Genomic DNA, 16,873 nt, shown 5'->3' with positions numbered 1-16,873 from the left:
TAATTATAAGATTCAGTATTACATTCATCGTTGCATGCTTTTAAATAGCTTGCCAGTGTTATTTACTCTACAGGATCAACATCTCGCAAGATTGAAGTTAGTAACGTTATCGTAACGAAACATTGGGAAAATAATCACTATTGTCTTAATTTTACAATAATTTTTAAGGAACTAAGATTTCTTAATACGGGTGTTTTATTTTATTACGATTTATTGAATTTCAGATAATTGCAAAATCGCGAAATACCGGTCTTTCTTCAGCATGAATCGTTACGATAACGTTACTAACTTAAGTATGATAAGATCTCGTCATTAGAATGTCGGAGCGTTCTTGATCAATCGGAGCTTCAGGTACACTCCGTATTCGAAAAAATTTGCTGGCAATCATTTCATTTGGCTCTGTTCAGCGAACGAGGCCGACTTTCGAGGATGACATACGTCGTCTAGTTAATCGTTCACGTATGTAGACGGATAAGAGGCACAAGCAGTTACGAATCATGCGACTTACCGGAGTCGTAACTCGTCGATGATCCTGCATCCTCAACTCCATGATATTCCGTAATCCATGCGTAATCCATAAATTCACATTATCATTTCACTTCACGCACACTAGCAAAAACTAAACCTGGACTTGTTCTTTTGTCTCTTTTATACAGGCGAACAGAAACAAAGCACTGTCGATATGACGCGGCAGAATCCCGCCGAAAGTGAATCGTTGCAAGGTTCAGTCAACAGATAGGTCGATACCTAGATTATTTTTATCATTACTCACATGCAGTTAATGCTCATTTGCATAAAAACCGCCTATCATCAACCTCACAATTACCCTCAGTAGCAAATCTCTGAAAAATAACGAAAATTAACTCGGAATCGAGTCGTAAAATAAAGATTACCACGTTATCGGTCGATCATTCTAATAATTTTTTCCGAATTCGGTCGTCACGCAGCAAACGCGTACACAAGATGTATCCTTCAGGTGCCTTCAAAACGTCATAAACCCTTCAATACAATAGAATCCGATATTTCGTAGACAAACATTGTCGGAAAGATGTCTTATTACCCCCGAAAAAGATCCGAGATCGTTCTATTGCGCAACTCTTTCACGATTCGAAAACTCTCATCACATGCACTTTAGTCACACCAACCACCCAAAACTTGTGTATTAACTCAGCTAACGATTTTTTACACAGTATTTCACGTGGACCTGACGATAACCATTTTTATACACATACAATTAAGGATTTACAGCGAAGCGGACAGGGAAGACGGAATGCCCGGGTGTCGGCTACACTAACACTGATTTCAAACTACATTCGATGCAACAGTGTTTTGTTTAACGTTTCTTCCTTCGATATATCGTTCGGCCACGTTAAGACGCATCAATCCGCAACTTCTCTCCAATGAATTCAAACTTCAACAGTTCAACCATGAATCAGACATACGTATAAAAATAATTACCTCACCCTAGCTCTAATCATTGACTGGCTGTAATTGAACTGATACATTTCATTTAATTTCCTTGGGATGATGGATACACTGTCGAATGAAACAATACAAATCAGAAAATCGATCAAGATGGCAGAGAAACAGTCTTTTATTTTACAAATTTTGTAAAATATTTAGATGAATACCATCAATTAGTAATTTCTCGCTTTTTTTTAACAATTCCTTTTTTTTTTTTCCCTAACGGCCAACTTCACTTTGAAATAAGTTAGCACTTGTTATTAAATTTATATTTTCAGCAATACCACTATCGCTTTCAACTTAATTTATAATTCGAGAAAGAATCATTTGAATACAAAGATTACAGTCTTAAAGAAAGTAGAGAAAATTTTAGGTCTTATATGGCATAATGTGTACAAAGTTAAAAAATCGTCTAGTAATCGTCAGATTACGTATCTTATTATTTACAAAACTATTACACGTCTGATAGATCGTCTGAATTAAACGCTTACCATTTTTATAACTGCGTGGTCTCATATTTTACTGCAAAATCGACCTATTGTCGTATAATATAATTAATATAACGTTAAAAATACATAGGGCTAAAATAAAATATACTAATTTCTTCCGCAAACATGTTGAAATCAGCTGATATCGACAGCGGCAATAAGCTCTTTGATGTTAGTGTACTCGGGATCACTGCTAAATATTTCCAAGAGTTCGGCAAAGTTCGGGCGATCCGCGGCTGAGTATGACCAGCAGCGTTTCATTACCGTGTAAATATGCTCCGGACATTTATCCGGTTTTTCAAGACGTTCGCCATTCTCGACCAGTTGAATTACCTACAACCATGGAGAAAGTAATAGTCACATCAATTTTCTTGAACGATCCTTTTTATCGTTTAATGAAAGTAAACTTACATCTACTCCGCGTCGATCTCCGTACGGCTGATCTCCGTAAGAAAACATTTCCCACAGCGTAACCCCAAAACTCCATACATCGCTTGCGTTAGAAAATGTACCGAAGTTGTATGATTCCGGGGCATACCTGGTGATGGTCAAAATTTCAAAGAATTGAGATCAAAGGTAAAAAACTGGTGATCAATATTTTATATTTCAGTAGAAATAATAAATACAGATACACGAGTGACCATATCGTCATCATCGTCCAATGACTTTTGGCACATATTTGTATGTGTAAGGCATCAGAATTTTAAGAGTTACCACTTTATTGGCCACTTTCCACCCTCGCTAGCCCTGTAGTAATCGTTGGAACCAAACGTTCGTGAAAGCCCAAAGTCACTGATCTTGGCTTGATGTCTGGAAGCAAGTAGAATATTTCGTGCAGCCAAATCCCTATGCACAAGTCGGAGTTCCTCCACGTATTTCATACCTGAAAGAATACTATAGCGTTTAAAAGTCGAGACGCCAACTGGTCGACAATTATACCAGTGAAAAATGCGTTTCCTCACCACAAGCAATCTGCGATGCCCATATTTTCAATTCGTAGTTCGGGTTTACTCGGTCGGGAAATTCTAGAAGATATGCCAGCATCGAGCCGAGTGGAACTAATTCTTGAACCTGAAATACAGGTAAAATTGTTTCCACAACTTGCTAGTGCTACAGATATCAGGTACAAATTAATCAAAAATTTAAATACATTCAATTATACCATGAGCAAGGGTGGTCCTAAGGAAAGCCCGATGAGCCTGACTATGCAATGATGGTTGAGAGACATCATAACGCGCGCCTCTCTCAGAAATTCGGCACGAGTGGCTTCGCTGTGAGATTCGTGAAGTGTCTTGATTGCAACTGGTTCCCGAACACCTGTCGGAGCATCATACACTCCTTCGTAGACTGATCCGAATTCACCTTCGCCAAGGACGCCTCCAAGGATCAAATTTTCTCCCGGAATGAACTCTGCGAATATAAATTCACTTGAATGCATTGGAATACATTGCTGTATGCGAAAAAAACTACGATCCAATCACTGGAATATGCATTACCTTGGATTTCCCGTGCTTCTGAATTCAAATTAGCATCAAAGTTTGTCTCATTAGCCGTGACTGGGATATTGTAAGATGAAGATTCGTCAATGTCAATATTTTGAACAGAGTCAGGCTGAGTTGAAAAAGATGTGGTCTCTAGTAGTGTTGCATCTCTAGAAAATTTGCCTCTCTTAGCCGTTGACTGTCTCGATTTATTGAGTGTGTTCTATCAAAGAAAACATATTTTCACGAACGAAGAGACAATACAAAACGCCTGCACGCTCTTCCTCAGTTAATTTCTACTCACCCCATTAAATATAGACGAAGGCATTTCAGGAACCGGTGGTCTTGGTATTGGAGCAATAGGATGAAGCAGAGGCCCAGGGAGGCCATCGGGCATACACTGATAATATTCTACGACGTGTTCCAGGGAAACGAGGTAGGGGCCATTATCAATAAACAACAAGTCCCCCTGTACTAATGCAATAGAACATTAAAATAACGTGAAGAATGAAAATGGGCGAAAACACAAGCCAAGGTTACATCTAAAACTGCGTAATGATAAATACTTTAATTAACTGTCTGCATAGTGATTGATTTAATCATTTTTACAAGAATACAATGTACGTGCAATAAGCATGGCTGACCTTTCTTTGTATTTGGAAATGGTACGCTTGCTTGTGGTACATAACTGTGAGTACGTAACCACCGCGGTGACGATCACTAAACCGAACTAAAAATGATCCGTCAACGTCCCCATGTTTGTGTAAAAGAGCGACTGCCTCGGTTCTATCTAGTGTTCCGTGGTACCAATTGCAGCGTTTTTCTTTTGGAGCAGGTCCCTGATAATCGCCTGAAGAAAATAAGCGGTAACCAAATAATTTATGGCTAACATTGTTGACTTTTAAGTATTTCTCACAATACCCTAACAACTTACACAACAGCTTTGCACATTCCACATGACCGTTTCGCTTAGCAAGATCAGCCGGTATATCATCTTCCATAGTGCGAGGATTGACAGGCGCGTTCATGGAAAGTAATACTTGTATCACCGTATTGTGTCCCCTACTAGCTGCTTCATGCAGAGGAACCATACCTGAAAAATATGCTAATAGAGTGGAGTATTTCGATCTTTCTATACTTATTTTATGAACAAAACCGTCCTAATCAGTGTTATCGAATAGTCAATGAAGTATTTAGTATACATGCCACCAGGACTTACCCGTCTTTGTGTTTCTTGCCTGAATATTTGCTCCACCCGTTATTAGTATTCGAACGGTACTTGGTAAATTACTTTGACATGCATACTGAAACGCAACACAAAAAAGAAACCAAGAGTAACAACGTGAGAACACAAAATAATGAACCAGGTGATTTGGAAAACTATTGAAAACGAACATCAAGTACTGAGTGTATAATGACACAAACTAAAAATCACAATACCAGTATGAAATTTATTGAACAAGAGGTAAAGTGTGAATATTCACAAAGGTACAGTGTAAAAATGTATAATAACTATCTTGGGATGGTAAGAATCGTTAATAATTCTTATCAAAATTGTGACGGAAATGAAACATGTAAGGGTGACAACAGCTCTACAAATGAAAAAAAAAAAAAACAATCAAATCCCACTCCACATTATTTCAGACTCACGTGTAGGGGTGTATAGCCAGCAGAATCCCTGCAATTAACGCTGGCTTTATTTTGAATCAGTTTTCGAAGAATTTCATCCGCTCCGTTCATTGCTGCTAAATGTACAGCAGTTTGACCCAGTTGATTTTTGGCATCCAGACTTCTATACCCGCACTTCAGCAGCTCTGAGACTATAGTGTAATTTCTCTGTACGGAATTTATAGAAGTGTTCAATATCATCGACAAGCACTGATAAATGAATAAACTAGTAGTAGCTAGTTAATTCTACCTGAACAGTCGCTCTGTGAAGAAGGTTCGTTCGGCCATGCCGCCTGGTATCGTGGGGTGGCGGTTTACCAATGCGAGGGTTGCGCAAAACCGTTTCAAGACCATGATGACTATCTTGATAATATTCGATCAGAGTATCCAACCCATGAATTGTTGTTTCATCATCTGTTGGTGTTTCATAAAAAATTAACCAAACTGCGACAAAAATTATAAGAATACATATGGAATGTGTAAATCGGTAGGTAGATAATCTTTACGATTGTCGAGTCGCAGCATGTTACTTACCTATTGAGAAAAAAGCATCCTCCTCATGTTTCCTAATTTGATAATGAATCACTTCACCATTGTGGAGAACAGATAAGACGTAATCCCCCAAGGACGAGCTACTGTTTCTTACTAAAAATGTGCCATCCTCTGTTCCTTCTGAAAAATTAATATTATCAGAAAAGGGATAAGCACAAGACAACTTCTTTTTTCTTCTTTCACTATTATTCCAATTTCAATAACCATTAACACATTATTACAATTAAAACTTCAAATCACACAAAAGGATTTTATAAAAACAAACAAAGTTGATACACTGTACTTTTTATTGAATCTCTCAAAAAAATATCTCTTTGAACACTCACTATGATTTATAACATACAAAGAGGTGCAAATCATTACGAGGTTCGATACTGACACATAGAATAAATGGAATAAAAGATGTTCAGTGTTCACGGAACAACAGGACGCCAAATGATGACCATAAATCACCAATAAATTAACTAAGGTACCACATGCAAAAAGTACAATTACAACATCTATCGATTTCAATACAACAAATTGCTAAATTCTTTAAATGGCATCACTGAGGGTGTACGTACATGCGAGTGTTGAGAAATTGTTTACAAACTTGGTTAGAAAATTGACTCAGTGGCAAGGGGTATTTTCAAACAAATTTTGTCGATAACTACACATGGATAATCATGAAGTATATGACATTAGGTCGGAAGCTTACAAAGTCGAAGCCGTCTCAACCAAGTCTGACATTAGTGTTTCCGAGCTTTGGTACTCTGGGTATGTTTCAAGACGCCGGAAAGCTAGACATTTTTCACAAGCTGCAAGTGAAATTTGAACGTAAGAAAATGAGACAGAGATTATAAAACGCACCGGGTCTCGTTCCTTCTGTTAAAAATGTTTCGAGACGAGCAGCAAAGTATCAAACATTCAACAAAACAGGTTAGAAGAATAAAATATATATATTAAGTTGCGTGAGTTTAGTTGAGGAGCAAATAAATAATATCCTGATTCTGAATTAAGTTGAAACAATAGTGTAATATGGAAGATAAAATGGCCAAAGAGCATTGTTGTGATATATCCAAGGAGGGCGATCGATGATGCAAATCGATGCAAATCACTATCCGTTAAATGCCGAGTAACGTTTTACGCACGTAGGCATAAAAACGTATGCACACTTAATAATCCACAAATAAATTCCGCATTACCTTCCTTCAACATATTTTCCGCATCTTGACGAGAAAGATCTTCGTGATACCACGCTATGTTTTCCTCGCTGCCCATTCTTAGGGTGTTTTCCAAGTACAATAATACTACACACACGCATGCACGAACGACGGACACAATATGATGTTCATTAATTCATAACGCAGATCGTATAGTGTTACGACGGTGGTAATGAACAAACTGACAAACGATCCGTTCAAATATAATACATACGTAGCGTGAACGGTAACATTTTACACCAGTTGTCCAGTGATTCATCGAAGTAACAATGATTAATTTGATATTTCAGTTTCGATACTCATGAACGTCATGAACAAGTAACGTCGCGTTTATCCAACACAGTCCATAGGTATGAACGTGTCTACTGCCAGCCAGTTAACACTGAAGGCTGAAGGAATCTGTATGTATGCACGAAGGTATGCACGCGGGTGTGTAAGAATACGCAAATGCGTCCGTACAGTCTATGAAGGCTTACTTCGTGCCTACGTGAAGTAGCCTTTGACCTTCGAATTACTTGAAAACTTTCTACGCCAAAAATTGCTACCGATGCTATTATTTATTACTCACTTCTACTCGGTTTTCGAGATAGGAAAATTTGATAATTGCTACTAATTGCTCCTGAATCGCTAGTAAACGCTCCGCAAATCTCGTAATTTGATCTCTCATAGTTTTCGAGAAAACTGGGACAAGAAGGAGAGACTGGCTTGGAAGTTACGTCGAAGAGCGGCGGATTCGAAATAGTATCCGGAACAAATTATGTTGATTCGGTCCAACCGACAATCGCAGCTCAAGTTGCTCCTCGATTTCTTTTCAATTATCTACCAATTTCGTCATATGCTCCCTCGCAGTTTCTAGAAATGTCGGCAAAACGGCACGAACTCGTCGCGTGACAGAGGGTTGGCTGGGCTGAGTTCAGAAGCCTTACCCGAGTGAACTCGGATATCATACTGTCTCTGTCTAACACATCAGATTACACAAAGACACAGCGATACTCGAGTCATTCGAGTAAGGTTTCTGAACTCAGCCCTGAAGTTCTAGCGGGTCGGCTGGATGTTATAAGCAGTGTTGCCAGCGCGGATTGCCGTAATCCCGCCAAAAACCGTTAGACTCGTCTGAATTATTTCCCATCAAAAATCACCGGACCAGCTACGTTTTAGGCCAAAAAGAAACACCGAACTTCGAAAACCGAATTTGACAAAGCGATCAAGAGGCGTACATACAACCCAACTGGAAACGAACAGATTTAGCGGGAATACCACCAGGTTGGCAACACTGCTCTCTCGTTCTTCTTTGGTTCTTACCACGTCCTTACTTACATCGGGGTCGTATTTCAAATTTCTGCAAATTGCGTTCGGACGAGCTTGTAAAAATATAATAATCAATATGTTATTTGAACATCTGGGGCGACCCATTAAATTCCACCTAGTGAACGTGAGTGATAAAGAGAAACTTGAATTAAGCCGGCTCATAACGGTGAGTGTGTTTTGCGTAATACAAAATTCAATGATAAATTCAAATGTTCAGCAAAAATTGAGCATCATGTTGCAGTTCCCAAGTAACTTTTCCCCGTACAGCGTCGTAGCTCATTATTTTGACTTGTCCAAATCAACACTTGACTCGATTCAGAAATCTCCTCAAATTCGCAACCGTCAGATTGTATAAACTTTCTACAACAGTAATTATCGTACAACAAGCACATCTTGGACATTCGGAATTATTTTGGAATATGTTCAGCTTCAACAGTTGCTTCCGCAATTGTCACATAAATCTAACCGTCACAAATAAATCCGAGGAACAGTTTCCAGTTAGCGATTACGTTCATCGGTCAATGATCATTTGCAATTTTAGTCCCAAACTTCAATTAGTTCTAAGATATGTCGGAGGACCCTTTGGAACTCACCGCATCAAAACAATGATAGAAACGCTTTGGCATTGGTAATAGCAAACCGTAATCTTCCATCAAGGAGCTTTCCCTGAATCTGAGCAAGCTACTTGTAGATGACTGACACTGATTTCTGGACCAACGTGAAATCTGTTGTGTATCATTTAATTGTTAAGAATAATCACGTTTATAGTCTATTTGGAAGTCTAAATTTCTAACACGTAATGGAATTTATTGAGGATACATTGCGAATCTTTCTGTTCTAAATGTTGAAATTTTGATGCAATTTTAATGTTTTTGTAATCATTTTGCTCGTTGATCTGATCCCTATGAATTGATGTACAAATTATGCTGGAGAACATTACAATCAGATCAAAAACATGAGAGTTTAACCATTTAGAAAGATCCAATTATAAAACATTTTCTCAATTTGGTGGTACGTTAGCTTGTGTTGGCTAAAGTTGCTCGGATTTATTCTCTTACTTAGTCAGAGTGTTGTTTTATTCGTGTTTACTATCATCGGCGCAAATAATGTTGCTGGAGATATTTTAATTGATCTTTTTTCTTTTCCTAATTATTAATTTGATTCATCTAGTCAACACATCCTTATGAATGCATCGTTTGAATTGTTTATACAAGAGTCCTTGTACTTTTCTTATGATCCTCAAAGAGCCTCTAGAAAGGGACATTTTTTTCCTGTTTTTATCAGTTACAACCAAATTCAAATAACAATGAATACAGTTTTAGATCACCTGCAGTGTACTTTTCTTAAATCATGCTTCAAGCATAACAATGTTTCAGGCCAATGGAGGAGTCGTATCTGAAGACTCATTGATAAAATTTACTATCAGAAATCCTCATGTAGGAAACGAGGAAGTATATCATGTGAATTTCATACACAATTGCGTGAAGCAAAACAAGATCTTGGACATAACGAAATATAGGTAAATTAACTGATACTGAATAATTTGTTTTTTCCAAATCCAAGTTCCATTTTTATCCTTTCCAAGAATAGATAATGCGTGCAAACTGTCTTTTCGGTACAGTTTCCTCATACAACTTGTACATTTTCTATTATGTTGCATAATCTAGGCACGGAGCCATGGGGATTGGGTGTCCAATGAGCCAGTTCTTGAGAGGAAGCACATCCTGCATCGTGTAAGTTGCTATGGGGCAGTTTTTTTTACATAGTCAACGGTTTTTGAGTACAATCATAAAGTGGAGTGCCTATTGTATTTGTTACACTGAAAAACGTTGCTACGAAAAAAAAAAAAAAATCTCACATATACTTTTCAACGCATTCACCGACCTTTTCTACCATTTTCCAATAACGCTGAAAATGTTGCACTCTGAATTACGTGAAAACTGCTTCATCGATTTGGATAAAAGTTGAATGAAAAATCGAGCATTGACTAGAGACGATCCGTGCAATTTTCTAAACCTTTAGGACTTCTGGTTATTGCATAGCAAGTTTTTCAAATTTGTAAGCATTATTTCATATAACTAGTAAATTCCAGTGAAATAGCTCGACAAATTTCAATGAAGTTTTCATGATAAATCAAGTATTTGGTAGAGTGTTGGAAAGTCCTGAAACTCATACCAAGTCTGGTTACATACGGAGCAGTAGTCCATACCATTTTGACCTGGGTCTGAACCTTGACCTCTCGGATTGGGCCCGCGATTTTTGATATGATTTTTCTCACTTGGAAAAGCACTCCGTAACTTTTTTTAGACTTTTTTTTACTTGGTTTGAATTTCCCATGAAATACTCTAGTACACAGGTTTGATCTTCTTTATCGCGAGACAGTACTTACTGGAAATGATTGGATATTAAGATATTAAGTAAGATCTGCGCTCAACTGTCGATGCTTTGTTCGCAATGATTTTGAACTTGGATAAAATAACTCATTTTCAATTTATCAGTCCTAAGTCGGCACGATTCATCGCCGATGACACAATGGAGCCATCTGTGTAATCTCTCTGGCAGTTGGCAGTCTTACGCTCGTTCTCGTTCATTTACACAATACTGCGAGCTGAGCATCGTGAGCAGGACCTCTGAGGTAACTGCGCAGATGGGACACATCCTTACTCAAACGAACTGCAGACTGCGCCGCAGTCGCTTTCGCAGGCGGATTAAACTAACTACATTTGTTCTAGTCACTGCGTAAACGAATGCACCCAGCAGGCATATGTGAAACAATGACGATAAAATTCCATTTGTTCATTAAGGTATTTTTCTGAAAAGGCCCGCTAAGTATACCTAACTCCGAGTTTTGTTTTATTTTGTCACCAACCAAGTTTAACCGAATACATAAATATAAATTTAAATTTCGCAAGACTATTGGCTATGTATCTAGCCTCATCGAGAGTTCCGCAGTTCATGAAACCAATTTGAAATAGTCTAATAATTATGTCTAATTTGTATGTTTTTACTTATTTATGACTATGGAACACATGGCCGTAATTTTCATCCATTATATTATACAAATTGAATCAGTGTCCAAAAAATTTCCTTCACAATGTGACCATATACAGTTATATTTATATTGTAACAAAACAGTTCTTTTCTCGAAATTCATAAATTTATGCTGAAATTCATATCGCCGACATCGCTTGTTGAAAAATCTGTAAGAAACAACAATTTTCAGTTCTTTCATGTTTTCGTCGAATATTGTAGGAATTATTTTTACCAGGGGAATTACTGTTCAGCATGAAAAGTTCTGCAGGAGGAGAATAAACCAGACAATATTTGCTTAATAATTTATGTTTCTGTCCTTGCAGTGATTCTGATGCGTCAGAAGATAACAGACTAAATCAGCCAAGCTGCTCCACCCGGACAAGAGCTAGAAGATTTGTATCCAAGAGTAAACCTTTCATACAAGAAAGACTGACCAGAAAGAGTGAAAACGAAATAATTTCGTTGACTGACAGGTACGTTGAATTTTTCATGAATCTTTGAATAGAGAATTCAAGAATGGAATCTGTTTCCGGGACAGGGAACAGCAGAAATACATCCGCTAGCTGGAAAGGGTCAAAAGTAAAATATAGTTGGACCTATCTGTCATCTTGCGACCAGTTTTTTAAGATCAAAATTTTTATCTGTCTCCGATTTACCATTTACAGCAAACACGTTAATTAATTTTATCACATTATGGCATGAATCTCTGTCTTCAATTTTAATATTTAAAAATATGCCCTGGCGTGGCTTTGTATAAAAAAAGGAACAATATTTCCGAATATGAAGTGGACTGTAAGGTAGATTTTCAAGATATTTTATTTATTTAAGGGGAATTCCCTTTACACCATAAACAGTAATATATGTAACACAATACAACAATCTCCGTTTTGCAAATTTCAATTTTTTTTTCATACACATCTATGAAAAAGCAAAATTTGAATAGCAATGGGCCAATATTAAAATAGGTGAACAACCGCGATATCAGACAAAAGTAAGCATTTTGCGCTTGCAATAAGTTTTAATGGAAAATTCATTGCAAAAATAAGAATGAAAAATTCCCGGTTAGTTGTACTTGACAAGCCTTTTTGAATAAAATGAAGAATGAACCACAGTGCACGTCGATTGCTGTCAAAATTCGTTGCCATTGGACTTCTGAGAAAGTCTATTTAATTGAGGGACTTTTATCTTGCCATTTCTGCAATATTTCCATCCAGTAGGCCAATGAATAATTTCTCCCATGAAATACTCTAGTATACAGGTTTGATCTTCTTTATCGCGAGACAGTACTTACTGGAAATGATTGGATATTAAGATATTAAGTAAGATCTGCGCTCAACTGTCGATGCATTGTTCGCAATGATTTTGAACTTTGATGAAATAACTCATTTTCAATTTATCAGTCCTAACTCGACACGATTCATCGCCGATGACACATTGGAGCCTTCTGTGTAATCTCTCTGGCAGTTGGCAGTCTTACGCTCGTTCTCGTTCGTTTACGCAATACTGCGAGCAGAGCATCGTGAGCAGGACCTCTGAGGTAACTGCGCAGATGGGACGCATCCTTACTCAAACGAACTGCAGACTGCGCCGCAGTCGCTTTCGCAGGCGGATTAAACTAACTACATTTGTTCTAGTCACTGCGTAAACGAATGCACCCAGCAGGCATATGTGAAACAATGACGATAAAATTCCATTTGTTCATTAAGGTATTTTTCTGAAAAGGCCCGCTAAGTATACCTAACTCCGAGTTTTGTTTTATTTTGTCACTAACCAAGTTTAACCGAATACGTAAATATAAATTTAAGTTTCGCAAGACTATTGGCTATGTATCTAGCCTCATCGAGAGTTCCGCAGTTCATGAAACCAATTTGAAATAGTCTAACAATTATGTCCAATTTGTATGTTTTTACTTATTTATGACTATGGAACACATGGCCGTAATTTTCATCCATTATATTATACGAAATGAATCAGTGTCCAAAAAATTTGCTTCACAATGTGACTATATACAGTTATATTTATATTGTAACAAAACAGTTCTTTTCTCGAAATTTATAAATTTATGCTGAAATTCATATCGCCGACATCGCTTGTTGAAAAATCTGTAAGAAACAACAATTTTCAGTTCTTCCATGTTTTCGTCAAATATTGTAGAAATTATTTTACCAGGGGAATTATTGTTCAGCATGAAAAGTTCTGCAGGAGGAGAATAAACCAGACAATATTTGCTTAATAATTTATGTTTCTGTCCTTGCAGTGATTCTGATGCGTCAGAGGCAAGACCTGACCTTCTTCTAAGATCGTAAGTAATACTCGTTCGACATGAAAAACATCATTTATTCACCAGTGATTGTTGTATTTTTCAAATTTCATTTTAGTAAGAACAAACTCCGTCCCAGTAATAAAATTTTACCATCGAAAAGAAGACGACGTCGTCCCAAGTAATTTGATACTTGACATTTTATAATTGTGTGGATTTATTTGAAATTAAAATTTGCCCATTGTTCGCTTCACTTTATGCCACGTTAGTAGAGACCAGAATGATCATATTCTGTCCTGAAAGCTGAGAATTTGGAGTGCATCTCTGGATTATTATGTTTTTTTAATTGGGTGGCTGAGCTTCATTTCATACAGATTCGTTCTTGTAAACTCCGGATTGACCTGTTTATTAATAATTATACCATTTTCATTTCTACATAAAACAGATGATATGCAAAGGAAATGAAGAACACGATGTTGTACCTAAGTAATGCATAATTTCACTTCATTCCTACCATCTTAACTGTAAAAAAAAAATTATCATTAATCTGCATTTTCATTTTGTACCCAAAGCTGTGTATTTCCGTTTTCGTAAGAAATGACATAGGTGCGGCCTGAAATTTTTTTCGGCACATCATTTATCAGTTTCAGAATCAACATCACCGATCATAGTATACTGCATATAAAGATACATCCCGATGCTTGTGCGATAGAAATCCGTTGATTTGACAAAGTTTACTTTATAACGTGTTTTTTATTTTTATGTTTCAAGCAGAAAGAACAATTTTCGGACCTGGGAAAAGCAAAAAATGGTGAATTACCTAATCGAAAACAACTTGATCAGCCAAGCACGCGGCAATAGAGTCTGGAAGCAGATGATCGATAAAGGGGTAAGCAAGGAATATATTGTTCGTCAAGTGTTTCCCACTATTTTAAGTAATAATCTGTGTGGTAGGATCAGATTCTGCCTGTGATAACCTCAATCGAAAGTACCAGAATTACACTTGGCAGATATCATGTTTTGAAGATATAGTAATTTAAGAAGTAAGCAAATATTGATGCCTGCACCAGATAAAAATAGGGCGATAAATTTACACACGAAACCAATGTTTCGGGTTTAAAGAGGTTCCGCAGTTTTGCCGAAGGTTATACCAAAATTCTCAAACAACAAAGGCTTGTTGATTAATTTCAATCTCAGCAAGTTGATGTTAAAGTTTCACGAATCTCAGAGACTTTGGTTGCAAATCTAATTCAAAGCTTATAGTGCCGCATTCGAAGAAGCTCCTCTCCCCAAAATTTTATGAGTGATTTTATAACACCTTTTATACTTTTGTACCTTAGTGATTAGGAGTCTACAAGCTTGGGCGGTATTGCCGGTTTGTTTAGTGATCACTTCGCAAGTGTATATGATGCTAGAGCTCTGGCTAATATCGAGCAACCAATCTGGTTGTCTCCGACCAGTATTTTCACATGTACAAATAGAAAAGAATTTTCAACACTGGTGATGGTGATAAATTTAAGATTACGTTTTATGGCGATAAGAATAACTCTGCCGGGGGATTTTTGACTCGTGAATACTGATCTATCACACCTGACTACGTTATAATTTACTAAGCCTAGTTCAGAGTCTTGATATCGTCGGTAAGCCAGGTTTTCCTGATTCGCAGATATTATTAAGAGGGGATTTGATCACAAGTTTCAGTCTGACTCTGTATCTACAGATATGGTCAAGGCATTCGATAAAGTTAACCACTCACTTTTGCTAGGTAACAAACATTTCAAGACGATTATGTACTTGACAACGCGACCCTGCTGCGTGCTGCCAAGATTAAAGAGTTGACATCATGGCTCGTATACGTTTTGTTCGTGATCGAACTCTGAAGATAATACACTTTGTCACAACAATAGCTAAAGACTTTGAAATGCTGATCCATGCAAACTGCAACAAGTTCATTACGGACAGGCTAGGGAACTTGTCCAATGATCACTCTGACAGACTCTACTTATTTCGATTTTCTATCTGTAGGTTCAAAAGCACTCTGCAGGTGCAGGGTGTTGACTTTCGAGTAGGCTTTGACTTACTGTTATGCTAATTTATAATATTCGTTCGGTTATACTTACTTTAGCTTTGATCTTTAATCACTCTTCTGTAGTATTGATATCTTTTATTTTCCAAGTCTATACTGTGGCCTTCGTCACTTGTTTCTCTTTTTTCTATCGTCTTTGTAAGTGGGAGAAATATTGTGAACAATGAGTAAATAAATAAATAACTGATCTTCTCCACCGATAAATATTCTGGTGTGCTTAGATTGAAGTTTTCTTTTGAACGGAGTGAATTATACGAAATAAAATTTTTCGCGGGTATCGAATCTCCTTAACTTGTGAACGATGTATCTTATGTCGAAAATGCAATAGACATAATATTTTAGAATTTTATTCCCGACAAAACAGTCAACTTAAACATTTTTCACACAAGCCGTTATAGTTATCAAGTAATTAACGCCGAATTACAATTAAAACAATCAATTTATCGAACCAATTTTATGTTTTTAAATTATTTCCTTAACGCTGTTTCTGAAGAAAAATTTTCAAATAATAGAATCGGTCAATGAAACTAAATACTCAAGAATATTAAAATGCCAACTATTAGCCATTGCTACATATTCTACATTTTTCGGCAAACTATACACGATATTTCTTTTACATTGTGATCATCCTAAATTTGGTATGTGTCAAACGTTGTAGATATCTAGACCATTACAGTGAATGATTAAGTGTATTTTGGGTTCAGCTGCTGAAACACAGGACCTTTCACTCCCTCAACAACCACTTTCGGAAATACATGCTGCCAAACATTCATCTCTATAAAATGGATAGCAAGAGCCTCGCAAAGTTCCTACGTCTTAAAATGTAGCTTTCATCGTATCCAATAAAAAGACTTGTCTTTTTTCTACGTTTGAAATATATTTGTTCATTCTTTCTAAGCAATCCCCCAATAACAGTGGCTGCGTTCCTCATGTCCATGTTTTAAATGCCATCTCAGACCAGACACGACTTGAATTTTCATCATAGATTTCTTGCGTTTTGATTTGATTCTGGAGCTGAACATGAATTATTATGTCGCTAGAATACACCTGGCGAAAATTTTAGCATGAACACACATTTCATTTAGTTATTTGCATGAAAAATCTTTATTTAAGAAAGACGATCGACGGGGAAGGTGATTGACTGGAAAATTGCAAAATTATTTTCTTGCAATTCTGCACCGTTTCGACTGAGCCCAGCCAGTCATCATCAGGCTGATTATCTATATGTTGGCCTGCGATCTTCGAATTTCTTGAAAATTTTGCCACCAACAAACTCCTCCCAAATTACTCATAAATTGCTCTCTATTTTTTATTATTTGTTTCGACACGAT

At 37.0% G+C, this 16,873-nt stretch overlaps 3 protein-coding genes across 9 annotated transcripts in view; 1 reads left to right on the top strand and 2 right to left on the bottom strand.

The window, feature by feature from the left end:
* Nucleotides 1–1,549, bottom strand: part of LOC124301579 (immunoglobulin superfamily member 10-like) — a 31,818-nt gene extending 30,269 nt beyond the window's left edge. Inside the window, exon 1 of the mRNA XM_046756805.1 lies at nucleotides 509–1,549. Coding sequence (XP_046612761.1) covers nucleotides 509–550 — 42 coding nt within the window. The 5' untranslated portion in view covers nucleotides 551–1,549. The remainder of the gene's footprint in view (nucleotides 1–508) is intronic.
* A 133-nt stretch (nucleotides 1,550–1,682) lies between these two features.
* Nucleotides 1,683–7,397, bottom strand: LOC124301578 (tyrosine-protein kinase Shark). Of its 2 annotated transcripts, none has more exons than XM_046756800.1 (14): nucleotides 6,838–7,397; nucleotides 5,636–5,773; nucleotides 5,352–5,515; nucleotides 5,084–5,269; nucleotides 4,653–4,737; nucleotides 4,368–4,526; nucleotides 4,078–4,283; nucleotides 3,738–3,902; nucleotides 3,449–3,656; nucleotides 3,115–3,362; nucleotides 2,915–3,023; nucleotides 2,667–2,835; nucleotides 2,364–2,490; nucleotides 1,683–2,285 (listed from the first exon to the last, which is right to left on the bottom strand). In XM_046756800.1, the coding sequence occupies exons 1-14, from the start codon at nucleotides 6,911–6,913 to the stop codon at nucleotides 2,088–2,090; spliced, it is 2,238 nt and encodes a 745-aa protein (XP_046612756.1). In that variant the 5' UTR covers nucleotides 6,914–7,397; the 3' UTR covers nucleotides 1,683–2,087. The 2 variants fall into 2 exon arrangements, with proteins under 2 accessions (XP_046612756.1, XP_046612757.1); XM_046756801.1 differs by having other exon boundaries at nucleotides 7,070–7,397.
* Nucleotides 7,398–7,489: 92 nt separating this feature from the next.
* On the top strand, nucleotides 7,490–16,417 carry LOC124301580 (uncharacterized). Of its 6 annotated transcripts, none has more exons than XM_046756807.1 (8): nucleotides 7,490–8,329; nucleotides 9,540–9,682; nucleotides 9,831–9,896; nucleotides 11,520–11,669; nucleotides 13,454–13,498; nucleotides 13,575–13,637; nucleotides 14,228–14,345; nucleotides 16,247–16,417. In XM_046756807.1, the coding sequence occupies exons 1-8, from the start codon at nucleotides 8,240–8,242 to the stop codon at nucleotides 16,367–16,369; spliced, it is 798 nt and encodes a 265-aa protein (XP_046612763.1). In that variant the 5' UTR covers nucleotides 7,490–8,239; the 3' UTR covers nucleotides 16,370–16,417. The 6 variants fall into 6 exon arrangements, 5 of the variants coding, with proteins under 5 accessions (XP_046612763.1, XP_046612764.1, XP_046612765.1 ...); XM_046756808.1 differs by having other exon boundaries at nucleotides 7,548–8,329; nucleotides 14,231–14,345; XM_046756809.1 differs by lacking the exon at nucleotides 13,575–13,637 and having other exon boundaries at nucleotides 7,551–8,329.
* Nucleotides 16,418–16,873: the final 456 nt, after the last annotated feature.

Source organism: Neodiprion virginianus, chromosome 3 (genome assembly GCF_021901495.1).
Source record: "Neodiprion virginianus isolate iyNeoVirg1 chromosome 3, iyNeoVirg1.1, whole genome shotgun sequence".
Classification (NCBI taxonomy): Eukaryota; Metazoa; Arthropoda; class Insecta; order Hymenoptera; family Diprionidae; genus Neodiprion; species Neodiprion virginianus.
This window is presented reverse-complemented; position numbering and strand designations above follow the sequence as displayed.